Source organism: Brassica rapa, chromosome A08, assembly GCF_000309985.2.
Source record: "Brassica rapa cultivar Chiifu-401-42 chromosome A08, CAAS_Brap_v3.01, whole genome shotgun sequence".
Classification (NCBI taxonomy): domain Eukaryota; kingdom Viridiplantae; phylum Streptophyta; class Magnoliopsida; order Brassicales; family Brassicaceae; genus Brassica; species Brassica rapa.
The window spans coordinates 19,736,210-19,752,800 of record NC_024802.2 but is presented as its reverse complement, the minus strand read 5'-3'; the positions used below and the strand labels follow the sequence as shown (position 1 = coordinate 19,752,800).

The window sequence follows — 16,591 nt, the reverse complement described above, 5'->3', positions numbered from 1 at the left end:
GCTGCGGAGCCTGTTTAGTTTTCAACTCTTGAGCCTCAGCCCAAAGTATTGATTCAGTTTCTACAAGCTTAAGTGTATCTCTTGGGTCAATATCCAAATTACTGAAAACCTTATTATTCTTTCCTTTCCAAATATACCATAATATCCATGCAAAATGATGATCTTCCATCTTAGGGAGAACCCTCCAGAAAAGATGATCCATATTCGTAAATAAAGAGCTTGTGGGGAAATAGACTGGATTAGACGGTATCTTTGACAAGGCCCAAACCTGACGCGCAGGAGGGCACTCAAAAAACACATGGTTTATTGATTCCTCCTCAGCTCCACATCTAATGCAACAAATATCTACCTTCATTCCTCTTGCTTGCAAGTTTTTTTTGACAGCTATACATCCGGATACCATTTGCCATAAAAAGTGTTTAATCTTCGGAGGACATTTAACCTCCCAGCAAAACGCTTTTAGAGCATCCACTGTAGGGCCATAAAATGTTGGTGGTTTTGTCTTGTCCGGATAGACCCGTTCTAACTGATATCCTGATTTTACCGAATATTTCCCATTATTTGTGAAGTGCCATCCATTCCTATCCACCATCTGAGTTTTACTCAAAGGAATACTTTCAATAATTTGAGCATCTTCGGGATCCACCAAATTCTGAATTACTTGCGACTTCCAAGTTCGTGAAATTGGATCTATCAAAGAGTCCACTGTGAGGTCCTGAAAAGTGTCATGTTGATTTTTGTTTGCTGGTCTCGGGCGAGTGGTTGAGAGCCATGGATCACTCCATACAGAGATAGAGGATCCCGTTCCCACCCTTTTGATTAGTCCTTTGCTAACCAGAGATCTAGCAGATACAATACTCCTCCACCCATACGACGGAGAGTATGAACGGATCGGTTCTAGGGGTGAGGCATTCCTATAGTACCGTCCTTTAAAAACTCTAGCAAAAAGAGTAAAAGGCTTCTCTATGAGCCTCCACAATTGCTTTCCAAGCATTGCCGTATTGAAATCTGTTATGTCCTTAAAGCCCAGACCTCCTTCGTCCTTATTTGTACACATTTTGTCCCATGACTTCCAGTGCATACCCCTTGTTGTTCCCCCTGGGCTCCACCAAAATTTTGATACCGCACTCGTCAATTTCTTTACTATGGCCTTCGGTAATCGATAAATAGACATCACATGGTTAGGCAAAGCCGTGACTACTGATTTTATGATTACTTCCTTTCTAACTTTGGAGAAAAATTTTAACGTCCATCCATTCACCCTATTATTCAACCGGTCCTGGACAAATCCAAAAACCTGTATCTTGGACCCCCCAAGACTTTCCGGCAGACCCAAATATGATCCCATCCCTCCTAAATTATGTATCCCTAGGATGTCTCTCAATTCCTGTCTCGTGGTTTCCTCAATCTTATGTCCAAATTGAATCGAGGATTTCTGAAAATTAATCTGTTAGCCCGAAACCACCTCATATTCCTTCAAGATCCTAAGGATAGTATGACATTCTTCCTTCTGTGCCTTACAGAAAAAAAACTATCGTCTGCAAACAACAGATGCGAAATCGAAGGGCAAGCTCTTGCAACCTTCATTCCTGTGAATTGATTACCTCTTTCAGCCTTCTTAATATTTGCAATGAAAGCCTCAGTACACATGATAAATAGATAAGGGGATAAGGGATCCCCCTGGCGTAAACCTCTTTGAGGCACTATATGTCCACGCGGCTGCCCATTCAACACAACATGGTATTGAACCGATGATATACATTCCATAATTAATTTAACCCAATGCGGGATCAAAACCCATCCTGAGAAGTAGTGCTTGAATAAAACCCCATTCCACCCGATCATACGCTTTGCTCATATCCGTCTTAATTGCCATATATTTACTTTGGCAAGCCTTATTAGTCCGCAGTCCATGAAACATTTCCTGAGCAATGAGAATATTATCCGAAATCAATTATTAAAAAGATAAATGTTTTTGTTACTAATACAAAAAGATAAATGTTTTTTCCTCTATTAAATACACAGCTTTGGATCAATTATTTGTGCATAACTTTTATGTGGTCATTGTCACATAGTCACAGTTTACAATGCCCCACCCACCCACAAGTAAAACCGTCCCCATATTTGGGGAAACTATCAAAGCGACCCCTCACCAAAAACCCCTGCTTCAATTATTCATCACTTTTAATGCTTACCATTTCCCTCCCATCCTAAATCAAATTCGTACATACTTCAAAAACATGTTTTCAGGTTGTTTTTAACATTCAAAACTAAAGGGTGAATTGTGATCAGTTGTAAAGCTTTTGAGGGGTTTATAAGAAAGATCTTATAACCCTGTCGTTTTTGGAGGGTTACGTTTGAAGCAGAGGTAGAAGAGAGTGAAATGCAGTGAACACTGAGTAATTGAAATGTTCAATAGCCTAGTATTGAACGAGACAGAAGAAGAAGTTGAAGCAGAGTTTTCCAACCGGAGATATATAATGCCCAGAACTACATGGTTTGTGAATTTTTCCTTTGACCATCTTATGGTTGCTCTCTAAACATTGAGTTCTTTTAGCTGATAAAGTCGATCTGTGATATGGTTCTTCTGATTTTTACCATCATTAGACGGTCTCACGTTTCTTTTTACCGATATTGACTTGAGGTTTAATTTACTGCACATCCGAGACCTTAATCCTGGTAACTATTGTGAATTCTTGGTTAATATTTAAGAACATGACAATGATAAGCATCTTTGGAGATTTTCGAGGAAGCCCCCAATTAGAGGCATACTTCAACAGCTTTGTTCTGCGATTTGCTTCATCAACATTCTTGCCGCACAAGTTCCCTAATTTTTTTTTTTCCACTTGGACTTTTGTGTAGATAGTAAATAATTAGTAATGGAACATGTTCCCGGGTCTCAGCCAGCTTGGTGCCTTGAGTCATTTGCTATGGAAATGGCTTCTGGACGGACCTCGTGGGGGAAACGAATCACTTCACTTCCAGGACTTGAGATATTTCTTGAAACTTGAAAGATTAGTGGGTGCATCACAATAGGTTCTAGCCAGAAGAATATTGGCGTGGGCCATTTTTCATGGTGGGGTGGGAGGACAGTGAGGAGACCTTTCGGTAACGTCAGGAGGTATGGTTTCGGTAAACGACATCGTTTGAAGGAGCCGACGTTAGAATCAGATGAGAAGCCTGAAACAACTAGTGTTAGATTATCGTCTCAGAAGTCACCATAATTTTTTTTAAAGTCATTGTACCATCAATTTAGTAAGCTTTTTTCTTCTCCTGTCATCGCAGATGTTTCAGACAAATATGTATACAGTACAGTAAGATCCCTTACAATATTAATATCGCACTTCATCATATTGTATAGATATTTTTAAAACAAAATATGAATAACTAAAGGCAAAAGCGTGTAGAATGAATTCAATAAGTGACTACTCGTTGGAAGATTACATATCTGCTTTGATGGGTCAATGTGTGGGGGCAAATCCACTATCCCATTTTCCTGTTATGTTCAATGCACTATACAGTTTTCAAAACAAACATGAAAATTAAAGAAAGTAATGACCAATGAAGATAAGGGGCCAACAATAATTCCAAGTATAGTTGATTGGTATAGCAACCAAATAATATGCTCACAAATATTAACGACATATTTCAAATATGATAGATTTGCAGCTTGACTGAATAATTGAATAAGTATTGTGATTTGTAATAATAGTGTTATGAAAATTTCAAATAATTTAAACAAAAGTTTAAATCTTATTCACAGAATCATGTATCAACAACCGACTTGCATATATTTGTTGTCACAATGTTATCAACTAAAATTTTTTTGTTAGAAAGCAAACAAATAAAAAGAATAGCAATCATTAGATATGCACATGATAATATACACACTAACCCGGACAAAAATCTACATTTCTTATGTTTTTGTTCATAGTGATAATTAAAATTTTTAATTTAAATAAATCATTAAATACTATGAGGCTTAAACTAATTTGTTTTCTAATTAACATGTCTGAAAAACCAATCAGATGGGTTGTTTTCCGGTCATACATTTAAGGGACCCACGTTCATAAACAGACCCCACATGTCTCGCCATCTTTTCTCTTTTATAATCTGGTCATTTTACACAGATCGAGAGAAACACACATTAAAACCGTACTGCCTCAACTTATTCGCTGCGCAAAACCACACAGTAATTAACATACGCCACTGCTCTTCTCACCGTTCGTCAAACTAGACCGACACGTGGACGATTTACCTCAAATCACCAGTAAAAAATATTTAATTTTTCTTTTTCTTTTAATAATAAAAAAGATTCTTTTTATAATTCATCTTCTTCTTCTTCATCAGACCGTGCGCACAAATTGCAGCAGCGATCGGTTACGGAGAAGGAGAAGATGACGTCGGACGGCGCGACGTCGACGTCAGCAGCAGCAGCGATGGCGGCTACGAGGAGGAAGCCGTCGTGGAGAGAGAGGGAGAACAATCGGAGGAGGGAGAGACGGAGAAGAGCCGTAGCGGCGAAGATTTACACCGGTCTGAGAGCTCAAGGTAACTACAATCTCCCCAAGCACTGCGACAACAACGAAGTGCTCAAGGCTCTTTGCTCTGAAGCTGGTTGGGTGGTTGAAGAAGACGGAACCACTTATCGCAAGGTGATTAGATCTGATCTTGTCTGAATCTGAATTTTTAAGATTAAATGGGAGTTTCTAAAAGTGGATCTGGCTTACTATATATAGATCTTAGGTGGAAATGATCTTTTTTGATCCAAAGTTTCTTCCTTTACAGGGACACAAGCCTCCTTCTCTACCTGGTGACGTGGCTGGATCATCGTCACGAGCCACTCCTTACTCTTCCTACAACCAAAGCCCTTTCGAAAGTCCAATCCTTTCTTACCAAGTCAGTCCATCGTCTTCCTCATTCCCTAGCCCTTCTCGTGGTGGTGGAGACACACACAACAACATCTCCACCATCTTCCCTTTCCTCAGGAACGGTGGGATCCCTTCGTCGCTTCCTCCTCTCAGGATCTCAAACAGTGCTCCAGTGACACCACCTGTCTCGTCTCCATCATCTAAACACCCCAAGGCGTTATCCACTTGGGGGGAATGTTTTACCAATCAGTCTGCTAAACAGTCAATGTCGTCTTTCAACTACCCGTTTTACGCGGTCTCTGCACCGGCGAGCCCCACTCATCACCGCCAGTTCAATGCTCCCCCGGCTACTATACCTGAGTGTGATGAGTCTGATGCCTCCACTGTTGATTCTGGTCATTGGATAAGCTTTCAGAAGTTCTCACAACAACAGCCGTTCCTTGGCGTTTCTGCAGTGCCAGCCTCTCCTACTTTCAATCTAGTGAGACCGCCTGTACCTAAGCAGTTGTCTCCAAACACTGGAGCAACACAAGAGATTGGTCAAAGCTCGGAGTTTAAGTTTGAGAATAGCCAAGTGAAGCCGTGGGAAGGGGAGAGGATCCATGATGTGGCTATGGAGGATCTTGAGCTCACACTTGGAAACGCTAAAGGTCGTATGTAGTTGATATTCAGAACAAAAAGAAGAATTGTGGCATGGTTTGAGTGTTAGTGTGTTTGTTCAGTTCTTGGTTTTGGTTCTTGTACTAGCATCTATATTCATTGTACCAATGAGTTTGTTTTCACAAGGCATTATTTGTAGATAGAATATTTAAGATGCATGCTTCTATTTTATATCATTCCTTTAAGGTCTTGTAAGACATTACAATTTAAAAAAAAAGAAGAAATTAAGTGGCTTGAACTATTATGTATCTCATTCAAATTTGAGATATACCAAATGATGAGAATGTAACAAGAACAGGCAAGTAATGAAACATATATGATATTTTTAGCCATAAGATACAAACCTCATAACACAAAAAAGGCATTGAGCATTAAACATGGAAACAATTAAAAAAAGGTAAAATTAGAATCACAAAATGTGAAGAAACTGTGAAACTTTTTGACCCTACACTGCTATTCAGGTGAACTCTCATTCAGAACCATCAGGGAAGCTATCAAGAGCATCTTGCTTACCGTTCACATAAAACTCAACCACTGCTCTCATTCTATTAAGCTTATCCGGATGATAATTCACATGAACAATCACCGGCCTCACCTTCTTCTTCATCTCCTCGTTCTTCCTCACAGTCTTGAAAAGCACCTTACTGTTCATAAACTCATACATATCCATCACCCTCTTCGAAGCATGCAGCCCAACGTACTCAGGACGCGAAGGATAAAACAACTCCTCGTTGAAAACCGCCTGGTCCCACAGCTTCGCCTTGGATAACCTCTCCGCAACCCGATCCAGCAGCTCGATGGAAGCAACCGTGGGCCTCAGATAGAAAAAACCCGAGTTGAAAACCCATATCCTCATGGTGTGAGCGTACCTAGCCCACCCCATGGTTGGCTCATCAAAGACATCGTTGAACCCGTAAGCCGTCATGTTGTCGTGTCCATCGCTCATCGACTCAACGTCAGAGTCTCTGTAGAGATGACTAAAGGGATTCTTCAAGAAGACGATGTCTACATCCGAGAGGAGGACGCCGTAGCCTATCTGGAGAAACTCTCGTAGCACACGGAACTTGAGGCCGGAGACGGCGTGGTTGCCTCCGGTTTTCCCGACAGCGTCCAGTTCCTTGTCTGGATCACGCTTGTAATAAGCGACATCGTTTTGTTTGCAGAAACTCTCTATGTAATCGTCCAATGCGACCACGAGGTAGTTTTTTATAGCTAATCTCTTAACGCTAGCGATTTGAACCTCTAGCATTGCTTTCACGTTGGCGTTTGCGAGAGCTACGATCACCTCTTTATCCACAGCGATGCTCTTTAGGATCTTTGCGAGTCTTGGGTTTACAGATTCGTCTGAGAGGATTGTTGGGTTTGTTCTTAGGCTCTTGACGGTTCCGAAAGGTCCAGCCTTTATCTGTGGTCCTAAAGACAGAACCTGTTTTCTTGCATTGTCTGATCCTTGTTCAGCTAAACGTAGCTTCTCAGTTAGCTCTCTGACTTGTTTCTTTAACTCATTGTTCTTCTCTGAGAGAGATGCGAAGTCTGACTTGAGCGTCTTGGAGGATTCACAAGAGGAGGATCCAACCTAAAGCAAAGAAAGTGATGAACTTTTTCGCCACGTGGAGTTATAAAAATCTAATCTTTGAGTACCTGGACGCGTTCGTTAACGGTGAGAGACGAGTTGGAGTTGAAGAAGCCGTTTGGGAAGATAAGTGCGCATACGCAGCCGATGATGATACCGATGAGGATGGCGATCGCGATTCGAGATCCACGGAGCTGTTGTGTTCTGTCTCTACGACCCGCCATGGCCGGTCTCAAGAGAGGAGAAGCTAAATGAGAAGAGTTTGTTACAGTGTTATGTTTTATTCGGTGGTCTTTGGGTCAAAGCTCCATGCTTTTGAAGTGGTTGAGGGAAGAGACAGCTTCTTTGGCCTCCTCTGCCAAGACAACGACGATGATGAAACAAAGGCTGCTAACTAATATTCCTCTGCTTCGCGGTGTAGATGCATTTCTTCTTTCTCGCATCCACCAGTTTAATATGAGGTATCACCCGTTCGATGAGATGACTATTTCGATGACTTATCTGATAGTCAACATAATCATATAATTTACACATCTATAGTCCACTTGTTAGCACGATAACACATGATTAGACCAAACACACTATGATTGAGGTTAGTTAAGCTGCCAAACCTTGAATAATAGCATCTCAACAAAACGCATATGATTTCAGCGATCAAGAACGCGATTTTAGGGGTTGGACCGCTGATATTTGGGTTGTGCGGCAGAGAATAATAGAGAGAAATTCACTTTACAAATATTATAACCTTTTCAACTAACTATTGATTACATGTCAAAACTCAAATGCTAAAGTGTAGAGATTAACTTTGGTTGTTACCAAACAAATTATCTCTTCTTTTACCAAATACGCTTGAATCAAGACCCGACCCGCCTCAATGCTTATAGATGGACAAAGTCCGCCTCAATGCTTATAACATCAATATAAAAGACCAATCAAAAAGAAAATAGTTTAGTGGCCAAACAAAATCGATTGTATCAACTCTTTATGTGTTTGGTCTTTGAAAAAAAGAAATGTGAAATGAGGAGAAAGAGAATTGTCTGAATAGCCAAAGAGACTGCCTAACGACTAGCCAACTCAGAGACTGTTGATCAAGTCTCTGATATATATGGTTCAAGACGCAGGCAAGTCATCCTTGGCTACCACACAACTTCTCATTCTTCATGTCACCGTTTCTCGTTATATGTTTTTTTCTTACTTCTGATGTGTTGATGAGTACACTCTAGTGATATGTGTATATATAGGCATTATCGCACGGACATTGAGTGGACAAAATATGTTTGACCTAACATGTGTGCATGGGCAATGTTAGAATATGTTCTTAAAGATTTGGTATTGGATGGTCTCAGTATAACAAGATGGTGAGCCATATTTTAATATTCGTGTGATTCTTAGCTCTGTATGTTAATGGATTTAGAGTGTAATAGCTTCACATATAATGGCATTACAATACAACCAACATTCATTATAGACACGCACCTGATAACTTTCAGTCATCGTCTCTACAACTAAGTGTTTAGTTATCTAGATAGATGGAAGACATGTGAACGTACGGTTTGTTATCTTTGTATAAGTTGATCTTTGTTTTGTTCGTGGACCACCTTTTAATTTACTTATTATCCAAATCAGTATTCAAAATCAACATACTAATACCACAATATACAACAGTCTCTATATATTTGGTATACCCTTCTTACACATCATTACATCAAAATGTTAAAATGGCAAGAAATATGCTTTGAAACCTAATCATCTCTATTGGGTCGATACTCCTTTTCTTACTAGCTAGTTGACTAGTGAATCGGGACCATAAAGATGAGAACATTTTATAAAAGTCATTATGCCTTATGGATACGTGTAGTAAACAAGGAATAGATGGACCTTTCTGTGAATACTTATATGGACACAAATTATAGAATTGTTCTTATATCTATTCAGAGTTAGCCAGAAAGAATGTTCTATCACAAGAGATGTTAGGAACGATAACATGTGAACGAACTTTGTAGCTCAGAGCTCTGTGCATATCGCAATCAAAAAAACATGTGTACATAAGTTTGATAATAGGCTTACGCTTAAATGGACTAGGGCCAGTATAATAAAAACAAGCCCGTCATGACACTAAAACGGGTCTGGATTAACACCGTAAAACAATGTCAGGATTGGTTTGGTTTGGTTTTATCGGTTCATGTAAGGACTGTTTGGACACGAAGACTTCCTAATCCACCGTCTGGATTAGCTATAGTTAAATTATCGCAGCCATAATAAGAGAACGCGTTAGTAAAGTCAACACGAAGTCAACTCCCTTGTCCCCACTTAGTTTTTAAGTGAAGACCGTACGGGTTTTTATCCACTTATACAAGTTACAAAAGTCTCTCGTTTCACACGGATCCTTGTTTCCTTTATCAAGGGGCCATCATCACAATCAGATTTTGAATCGGAGAGATCAAAAATGAAATTTGAAGGATCGCAAACGCTCTTACCGGTGAGAAAACCTGCAAACTGCGGTTCCATCCGCAAACGCGCTGGTTACAAGCTGTGGGTATTAGTAGCGGTTCTTCTCTTGGCGTTAGGTTCTATGTTAACCGGCTCCGTCTCTCTCAAAGGACTCGGTCTGTTTCATTCCGTTGACGGAAAGTTCGGGTTCCACGTCAGCGACGATCTCGACGTCTTGGTACGAATTAATTAATTAATTGAAATGTTTTTTTTCTCGAAATTGTTTTTTTTATTAATTTGGGATTTTTTTTTTCTGGAATTGTCAGGAAATTGAGGAGAGAGAGAAAGTTGTGAGGCATATGTGGGATGTGTACGGACGCTCCGGCGGAGTTAGGGTTCCTCAGTTCTGGCGAGAGGCTTTCGAGGCGGCGTATGAGTTCTTGGTCAGTGATTCCGCCGCCGTTCGAAGCGGGGCTATTTCCGATATAGCTAAATTGTCTCTTGTTCGCTCTCTTAAGCCCGACTCGAGTCTGGCCCAGCCCAATCGTCGTTGAGTTGTGAAGACGAAAGCCCACGAGAATAGCATAATATTTTCTTGTATATAGAAATCAAATAAAATGAAAATGCATAAACAGCGTTTTCATTGAAGTATTGTTGTCTGAAAACAATTATGTAGCAACGAAATGGTTGTCTATGTATTACAAGCAATCTATTTTCAAATCTGTTCCAAATTACTTACTTAGTAAATAAAGGAGTGTTTTTCGAGGATTACATATTAGGAAGGGAATCCTACATGTCATCACAATTTTTTTTAAGAAAAATCTTTAATTTAGAGAATAGGAAACGTGCCTGGCAAGAAAAATGAAGCTTGACAGAATAACGCGCGAACATAATAACCGCCTTTTCTTGTTGGATTCGTACTAAGGGAATCACACACCTGACATTGATCCTCTTAGTACCATTATCAAGGTAAATGATGTTTTCATCAGCATTCACTCTCAGAGTTGGCAAGTTTGCAGAATACTATTCTCCATAAACTCTCGAGCTAGTTACCGCGAATTTGTATTCTTCAGTGTGAATTGGCCTTTTTTGGGTATGTGGCTATGACATTGTATATAACTATACATTAATGATCCAAAAGTGTTGTATAAAGTATTACTATTTGTTCTCATGGGGATGTGGTGTGTGTGCTAGTACTTATTTTAAGCTTGTTGGGGTTTTAACCCTCAAGATATTCCAAAGTGATGGATATGTTCCAAGAATTCCTTTTTCAGTTGTTGTGCCATAGAAGAAAAACTTTAAAGAATCAATCTTCTCCATTCTATCAATGTGGCAAAGGAAATAATCTGCTTCCGAGTAGGACGATGGAATCTGAATGTAAAAATGCTGAAAGAGTTGTCAAGAGGTTGGTATCTGTATCTTGTGGGTTTGCGAGCTTTCTTTGTAAACACTCTTCCAATCGTAAGGTTTTAGGTGACTACTGTAGTAGGATTATCAGACTTTAATGCATAGTTCCTCTGTCGGGCTCATTGTTTGATATGATATGATTGCTTCTTTTCTTAATTGCATGCACGGCTATAAATTTTTCTTTTTCGTGTCAGGTACTCAGTGAGCAAGCCCTCCTATATGCAGTGGCGGATGTACATTGACTTTGGGTGGGGCACTTGCCCACCATGAAATTTTAAAGTTTGTGTAAATTTGTAAAGTTAATTCCCCTGTTGACATTCAATTTTATAAAGATATTTAGTAGAATTTTATAGTTTTGCCCGGGATAAAAAGTAAAGCTAAAATCACTTGGTACATCCCAACCAATCACCCCCGTTATCTTATCAATTTGTGTTATATTTTGAATTGGTCCTATTTGGGATTTGAAAATTATAAATCTAACATGTTTATTAATTTATCGAATATTAATTTATAAAGTTTATACTATTCAGAACCGAGCTGAATAACCGGAGTGTCGAACGAAACCAATCCAAATAACATTAAACCCGATTTTTTTTTCGAGAACCGAAACTCACTGTCCAAGACTATCTTTTTTTTAGTATTGAAAATCGGGTTTGTTAATTGATCATGGATTTTTGGGTGGTAAAAACTGAAGGCCCATTAACAGCCCATAAGCTAATTAAAAAAAGACTTTTGTCGATACTAAAAAGTAAAAACTAAGGAAATGTCAGTGTCAGGAGTCGATCTCGGGACGGAAGGAGAATAGCATCAAGAGTTGTACCCCCGCCTTTGCCGGTAAGCTCTGTTCGTCAAAGTTTCGTTCCGTCCAGAGATCTCCTTTCCAAATTTTCAAAATTACTGCTTCCAGGTTGCTTTACATGCAATTCCATTGTCGCTAAGCTTTTAATCCGCAGAGATCTACTTTATGTTGTAGGAAGGAAGTTTGAAACAGTTGAAAAAAAAAAGAAACGAATTAATGAATGAAGAAGAGCCTTCAGGAAGTGGTGAAGAAGGATGTAGCATCTCAACGTTTGATTACTCTGTTGAGAATCATTTGAAGGCAGTGGACTCTATCAGTTACCTCTGCGGTGAAGCTGGTACTGTGATTGACAAAGCTGATATCAACAGACTATCATCATCAGTTACATTCTTGAGGTGAGTTCAGACCAGCTCAATTATGTATTCATAGAACTTTGATCTAACTGATGCTATACTTCTAAGTGATTAAGATCTATTGCAACATCTGTCTTCGAGTTTAATTTGTGTTACTAGTAGAAACATAAACCAAACGAATAGGCTTTTCGTTTGGAAAAATTCTACCTTTGTCCTTATTCAGCTGTTCTTAACCATTTTGATAAACCAGCTGATCATTGTGAATTGCATTGTTAGTAGAAGAGTGCTCATTGATTGCAATACTCACAAATCTAGCCTCATCTGTAGGGAATGGAGGCATTTAAGCTATGAACCAAAACGTTTTGGGTTCTGTGATGATGAGGCTGGAAAAAGCTGTGAACCAAAGGACGTCAAGAGTCAGACTTTGCCTCAGTTTTCTTCAGCACGAGCTCCTACGGTGCGTCTTATCTTTACACTAGAAGATTCTTTCTTTCTACTTTAATTCTTCTTACCCTCCATTTACTTCATAAATTGCTTCAACCATACTTTTTTTTTTTTTTTACTCTGTGTTATTATCGGCGCAGGTTAAGATAGATGACAATGAATCATCATCACTTGGCGAACCTAGGTAATACAATTAAGGTTAATATTAGCTGCGATTCTTAAATCTCAACTGATTCTGTTAGCTAGCAAAGCTCATGCATCACTTACACTTTAATAAGGCATACATTTTATCTTACCTATGGGGAATGATCATAGGTTTTTCCCTTCTCATGTTCAAAATTATGAATTCACTTATGAAGTTTAGTGATTGAGTTAAGCGGGTATGAGCCAGGACTAAGTTGGTAATTAACTAGACAGCATATTGGCAGTGCTTGTTTGTGTGTGTATTATATATCTGCTCTTGTCCTTTTTCAATTATCAAAGAGGTTTTCCTAGTCATGATAATGATTTATTCACCTCTGCAGCAAGGATTTTGTTATGCATGTTGGAGGTTCTGTTTGGGCATTGGAGTGGTGTCCCAGAGTTCATGGAAACCCAGATGCTCGGGCAAAATGTGAGGTGGTTAGGTTATATCTTCTGTTTTTGAATTGATTGAAATGCAAATCTTAGGTTTTCAATTCATTGTTGTGCGTTCTTACTGTTGCAGTTTCTAGCTGTGGCTACTCATCCACCTGATTCCTACAGCCACAAGATAGGAGTTCGACTTTCAGGTAGAGGCATTATTCAGATATGGTGTATTATAAATGCCACATGCGAGAACGATAGCACCCATATATCAGGGAAGAAACAGAAGTTGTATGGAAAGTATCAGAAGAAACCATCCGATGAAAGTAATCGCAATACAGAACCTAAAAAGCCGAGAGGCAGGCCGAGAAAGCATCCAATAGAGACAGCAACAGAGCCTAAGAAGCCAAAAGGAAGACCTAGAAAGAAGACTACTGCTGAGCTTCCTATTGAGCTTGATGGTGACGTTCTATACGTTGAAGCTTTGTCTGTTCGGTATCCGGAAGAGGCGGTTGTTCCCGCAACTCCTCTCCGGGTTCTACGAAAACCTTCAGTAACCAAAGCTAAAACCAACAACGAAAGCTCAGGACAAGTGCTGTCTTCAGAGAATGCAAATATCAAACTTCCCGTACGGAGAAAGAGACAAAAACACCAACCTACTGAAGAAACTTGCGAACCGGTGGTGTCAGAAGATAGTGAAGCTGTTGGAAACGTACCAGGGGAACAATCCTCGGATATCTCTGAAGACATTGCTCTTCCGAGGGTTGTTTTATGTCTGGCACACAATGGAAAAGTTGCCTGGGATATGAAATGGCGTCCCCCATCTGCAGATGATTCTCTTAATAAGCATAGAATGGGATATTTAGCTGTCTTGCTGGGGAATGGATCTCTGGAAGTGTAAGTTCAGCTACTTCTCTTTCATCTTGTATCCTTCTAATGCATTAGATATTGTCTTTTCCTTTACTATGTGAATATAGTTAGTGTTATCATATTTGCAATATGCAATATGTACTATGCGGAATGATGAATAACTTTATGCAGGTGGGATGTTCCAATGCCTCAGGCAGTATCGGCTGTGTATTTATCTTCAAAGAAAGATGCGACTGATCCTCGTTTTGTGAAACTGGCTCCCGTTTTCAAATGTTCAAACTTGAAGTGTGGTGATACACAAAGGTTAGTAGATGTCTAACATTTGCCAGTTTTGTGTTCTCAGAGTTGTACATATAATTAATTTTCGCTTTTATTATTGATACTTCCTCAATATCTGTCTCTATTGGGTTTCTCCTGATATGGTGCTCATCTATTGTCGTACAGTATTCCTTTAACAGTTGAATGGTCGACTTCTGGGAACCCTGATTTCTTACTCGCTGGTTGCCACGATGGCACGGTAATTAACAAATTACTTTCACACTGCCATTTCCATTATATGATTGTGTTTTTCTTTAATGCGTAAAATGTAAGTGTATTCAAGTATGGGAATTGCAATGCTTAATTTTTTTTGACTATGTTTGTTTTGATCTCTTGCATAAGGTTGCTCTCTGGAAATTTTCTACAACCAAATCTTCCCAAGGTATTGATAGTTTGTTTTCACATTGTGGCTAGAGAGTGATGTGTTGATTTCACATTTGATTTTCAATTTTTTGTGCAGATACTAGACCTTTACTTTTCTTCAGCGCAGATACAACTCCTATTAGGGCAGTTGCATGGGCTCCTGGTGAAAGGTCAGTGACATTAAATCACAGCAATTTGGCTTTGTCACTGGCTTCAATTAAAAACCAATATACCTCTTTCCTTCTGTTTGATGATTCGCTTATTATTAAATGTAATTTCTGAAAAATTTCCAGTGATCAGGAAAGTTCAAACGTAGTAGCTACTGCTGGACATGGAGGTCTCAAGTTTTGGGACTTACGGTAAACTTCACAAATATCAGCTACATCACTTTACTTCAAGTGTTATGTCCGAGTTTTAAAATTTCTTTTGCCGTACTACATACCATTACTTATTGCTTGCTTCCTATGGTTTTTCTGTAGTGATCCATTTCGTCCTTTATGGGATCTGCACCCAGTACCAAGATTTATTTACAGCATCGACTGGTTACAAGACCCAAAGTACAAATTGTTTCTCCATGCTCAGTTGATTACAGTCTTTGAGAGTCCTGATTAAACCCATCTTGGTGTTTCAAATTTCTTCTGCAGATGTGTGTTATTGTCCTTTGACGATGGCACAATGAGGATCCTAAGCTTGGTTAAGATTGCGTATGATGTTCCATCAACCGGAAGGCCTTATCCTAACACAAAACAACAAGGGTTGAGCGTTTATAACTGTTCGTCTTTTCCCATCTGGAGTATCCAAGTATCACGGTTAACAGGTAAATGCTCTTTGTTGTATTGTGCTTTCATTCAGTAGTAACACAATCATCTTAATACATAAAGCACTACTGTGACACTGAATGATATTCAATTTCATCAGGCATGGCAGCTTATTGCACTGCAGATGGATCTGTTTTCCATTTCCAGGTCTGTTATAAAGTCATTGATTTTTCTTTTTGGTTTATATGTTTTAAAGATTTTTCTCTGTCTTGATGTGCTTTTACAGCTTACGACCAAAGCAGTGGAAAAAGACTCGAGAAACCGAACTCCTCACTTCCTCTGTGGACGATTGACTATGATTGATTCTTCCACCTTTACAGTGCACAGTCCAGTGCCTAACGTACCGATCTTCTTGAAGAAACCAGTTAGTGAGAATGGTGAAAAACAGAGATGTCTTCGGAGTCTCTTGAACGAATCTCCTAACCGACACGCACCTCCAGTTTCAGACGCTCAGCCTCTAGGTAAGTTAAAACTTAAACGACAGAAGTTAACATTTATTCCAATGAATTAATTTACTTTACATTTCTGCAGCTTTTGCACACGATGAGGATCCGGGCTTAGAGTCTGAAACGGAGGGAACTAGCAACAAAGGGTCAAAATCAAAGGCTAAGAAAGGGAAGAACAACACAATAGAGGAGGAGGAGGGGGATAACAGAGGAGCATTGGTCTGCGTTAAAGAAGATGGCGATGCAGAAGAAGGAAGGAGAAAAGAAGCAAGCACCAGTAGCAGTTCTGTGAAAGCGGAGAGGTTCCCACCTAAAATGGTGGCGATGCATAGAGTGCGGTGGAATATGAACAAAGGAAGTGAGAGATGGTTGTGTTATGGTGGAGCAGCTGGGATCGTACGGTGTCAAGAGATTGCTTCATCTGGTTTGGTCGGTAAACAAAACTGGAGGCATCAAAGATAAATATGTAGTCCCACTAATAAGCAAACAAAACTTTAACATTTGCTCTCGCCTTGTAAAACAAGAAAACTCACTGAAAACACTACTAATCTTGGATGTGTGTAATACTAATTAATCCAATTTTGTTTCTTGGATCAGTACGACTCTCTGACTTTGGCGTTTAAGAAAGAAAGCGGAAACAATTTGGATCATGCCTTGGACAAAACAAAGGGATCA

At 39.5% G+C, this 16,591-nt stretch overlaps 4 protein-coding genes across 5 annotated transcripts; 3 read left to right on the top strand and 1 right to left on the bottom strand.

Moving 5' to 3' along the window:
• The first annotated feature begins 4,140 nt into the window (after positions 1 to 4,140).
• Positions 4,141 to 5,726, top strand: LOC103835847 (protein BRASSINAZOLE-RESISTANT 2). The gene is made up of 3 exons (XM_009112030.3): positions 4,141 to 4,270; positions 4,351 to 4,655; positions 4,789 to 5,726. The coding sequence occupies exons 2-3, from the start codon at positions 4,398 to 4,400 to the stop codon at positions 5,530 to 5,532; spliced, it is 1,002 nt and encodes a 333-aa protein (XP_009110278.1). The 5' UTR covers positions 4,141 to 4,270; positions 4,351 to 4,397; the 3' UTR covers positions 5,533 to 5,726.
• A 108-nt stretch (positions 5,727 to 5,834) lies between these two features.
• Positions 5,835 to 9,196, bottom strand: LOC103835845 (arabinosyltransferase RRA3). Its single transcript, XM_009112029.3, has 2 exons — positions 7,173 to 9,196; positions 5,835 to 7,107 (listed from the first exon to the last, which is right to left on the bottom strand). Exons 1-2 carry the CDS (start codon positions 7,326 to 7,328, stop codon positions 6,001 to 6,003), a joined length of 1,263 nt encoding a protein of 420 aa, XP_009110277.1. The 5' UTR covers positions 7,329 to 9,196; the 3' UTR covers positions 5,835 to 6,000.
• Positions 9,197 to 9,426: 230 nt separating this feature from the next.
• LOC103835844 lies at positions 9,427 to 10,305 on the top strand. Its single transcript, XM_009112028.3, has 2 exons — positions 9,427 to 9,772; positions 9,861 to 10,305. The coding sequence occupies exons 1-2, from the start codon at positions 9,551 to 9,553 to the stop codon at positions 10,086 to 10,088; spliced, it is 450 nt and encodes a 149-aa protein (XP_009110276.1). The 5' UTR covers positions 9,427 to 9,550; the 3' UTR covers positions 10,089 to 10,305.
• A 1,381-nt stretch (positions 10,306 to 11,686) lies between these two features.
• On the top strand, positions 11,687 to 16,512 carry LOC103835842. 2 transcript variants are annotated; one of them, XM_009112025.3, is made up of 16 exons: positions 11,687 to 11,775; positions 11,915 to 12,135; positions 12,421 to 12,550; positions 12,678 to 12,721; positions 13,062 to 13,155; positions 13,244 to 13,998; positions 14,143 to 14,274; positions 14,416 to 14,488; positions 14,632 to 14,671; positions 14,750 to 14,822; positions 14,946 to 15,011; positions 15,132 to 15,209; positions 15,297 to 15,469; positions 15,571 to 15,617; positions 15,697 to 15,931; positions 16,002 to 16,512. In XM_009112025.3, exons 2-16 carry the CDS (start codon positions 11,957 to 11,959, stop codon positions 16,376 to 16,378), a joined length of 2,496 nt encoding a protein of 831 aa, XP_009110273.1. In that variant the 5' UTR covers positions 11,687 to 11,775; positions 11,915 to 11,956; the 3' UTR covers positions 16,379 to 16,512. The 2 variants fall into 2 exon arrangements, with proteins under 2 accessions (XP_009110273.1, XP_033133903.1); XM_033278012.1 differs by having other exon boundaries at positions 11,761 to 11,775; positions 11,849 to 12,135.
• Positions 16,513 to 16,591: the final 79 nt, after the last annotated feature.

Excerpts from the sequence above, each read along its gene's own strand:
- LOC103835845 (XM_009112029.3), bottom strand. The coding sequence starts at position 7,328 with ATGGCGGGTCGTAGAGACAGAACACAACAGCTCCGTGGATCTCGAATC. Across the intron at positions 7,108-7,172 it reads CCGTTAACGAACGCGTCCAG|GTTGGATCCTCCTCTTGTGA; the intron begins GTACTCAAAGAT and ends TCTTTGCTTTAG.
- LOC103835844 (XM_009112028.3), top strand. The coding sequence starts at position 9,551 with ATGAAATTTGAAGGATCGCAAACGCTCTTACCGGTGAGAAAACCTGCA. Across the intron at positions 9,773-9,860 it reads GCGACGATCTCGACGTCTTG|GAAATTGAGGAGAGAGAGAA; the intron begins GTACGAATTAAT and ends TGGAATTGTCAG.
- LOC103835842 (XM_009112025.3), top strand. The coding sequence starts at position 11,957 with ATGAATGAAGAAGAGCCTTCAGGAAGTGGTGAAGAAGGATGTAGCATC. Across the intron at positions 12,136-12,420 it reads TCATCAGTTACATTCTTGAG|GGAATGGAGGCATTTAAGCT; the intron begins GTGAGTTCAGAC and ends CCTCATCTGTAG. Across the intron at positions 14,823-14,945 it reads GCATGGGCTCCTGGTGAAAG|TGATCAGGAAAGTTCAAACG; the intron begins GTCAGTGACATT and ends AAAAATTTCCAG.
- LOC103835847 (XM_009112030.3), top strand. The coding sequence starts at position 4,398 with ATGACGTCGGACGGCGCGACGTCGACGTCAGCAGCAGCAGCGATGGCG. Across the intron at positions 4,656-4,788 it reads ACGGAACCACTTATCGCAAG|GGACACAAGCCTCCTTCTCT; the intron begins GTGATTAGATCT and ends CTTCCTTTACAG.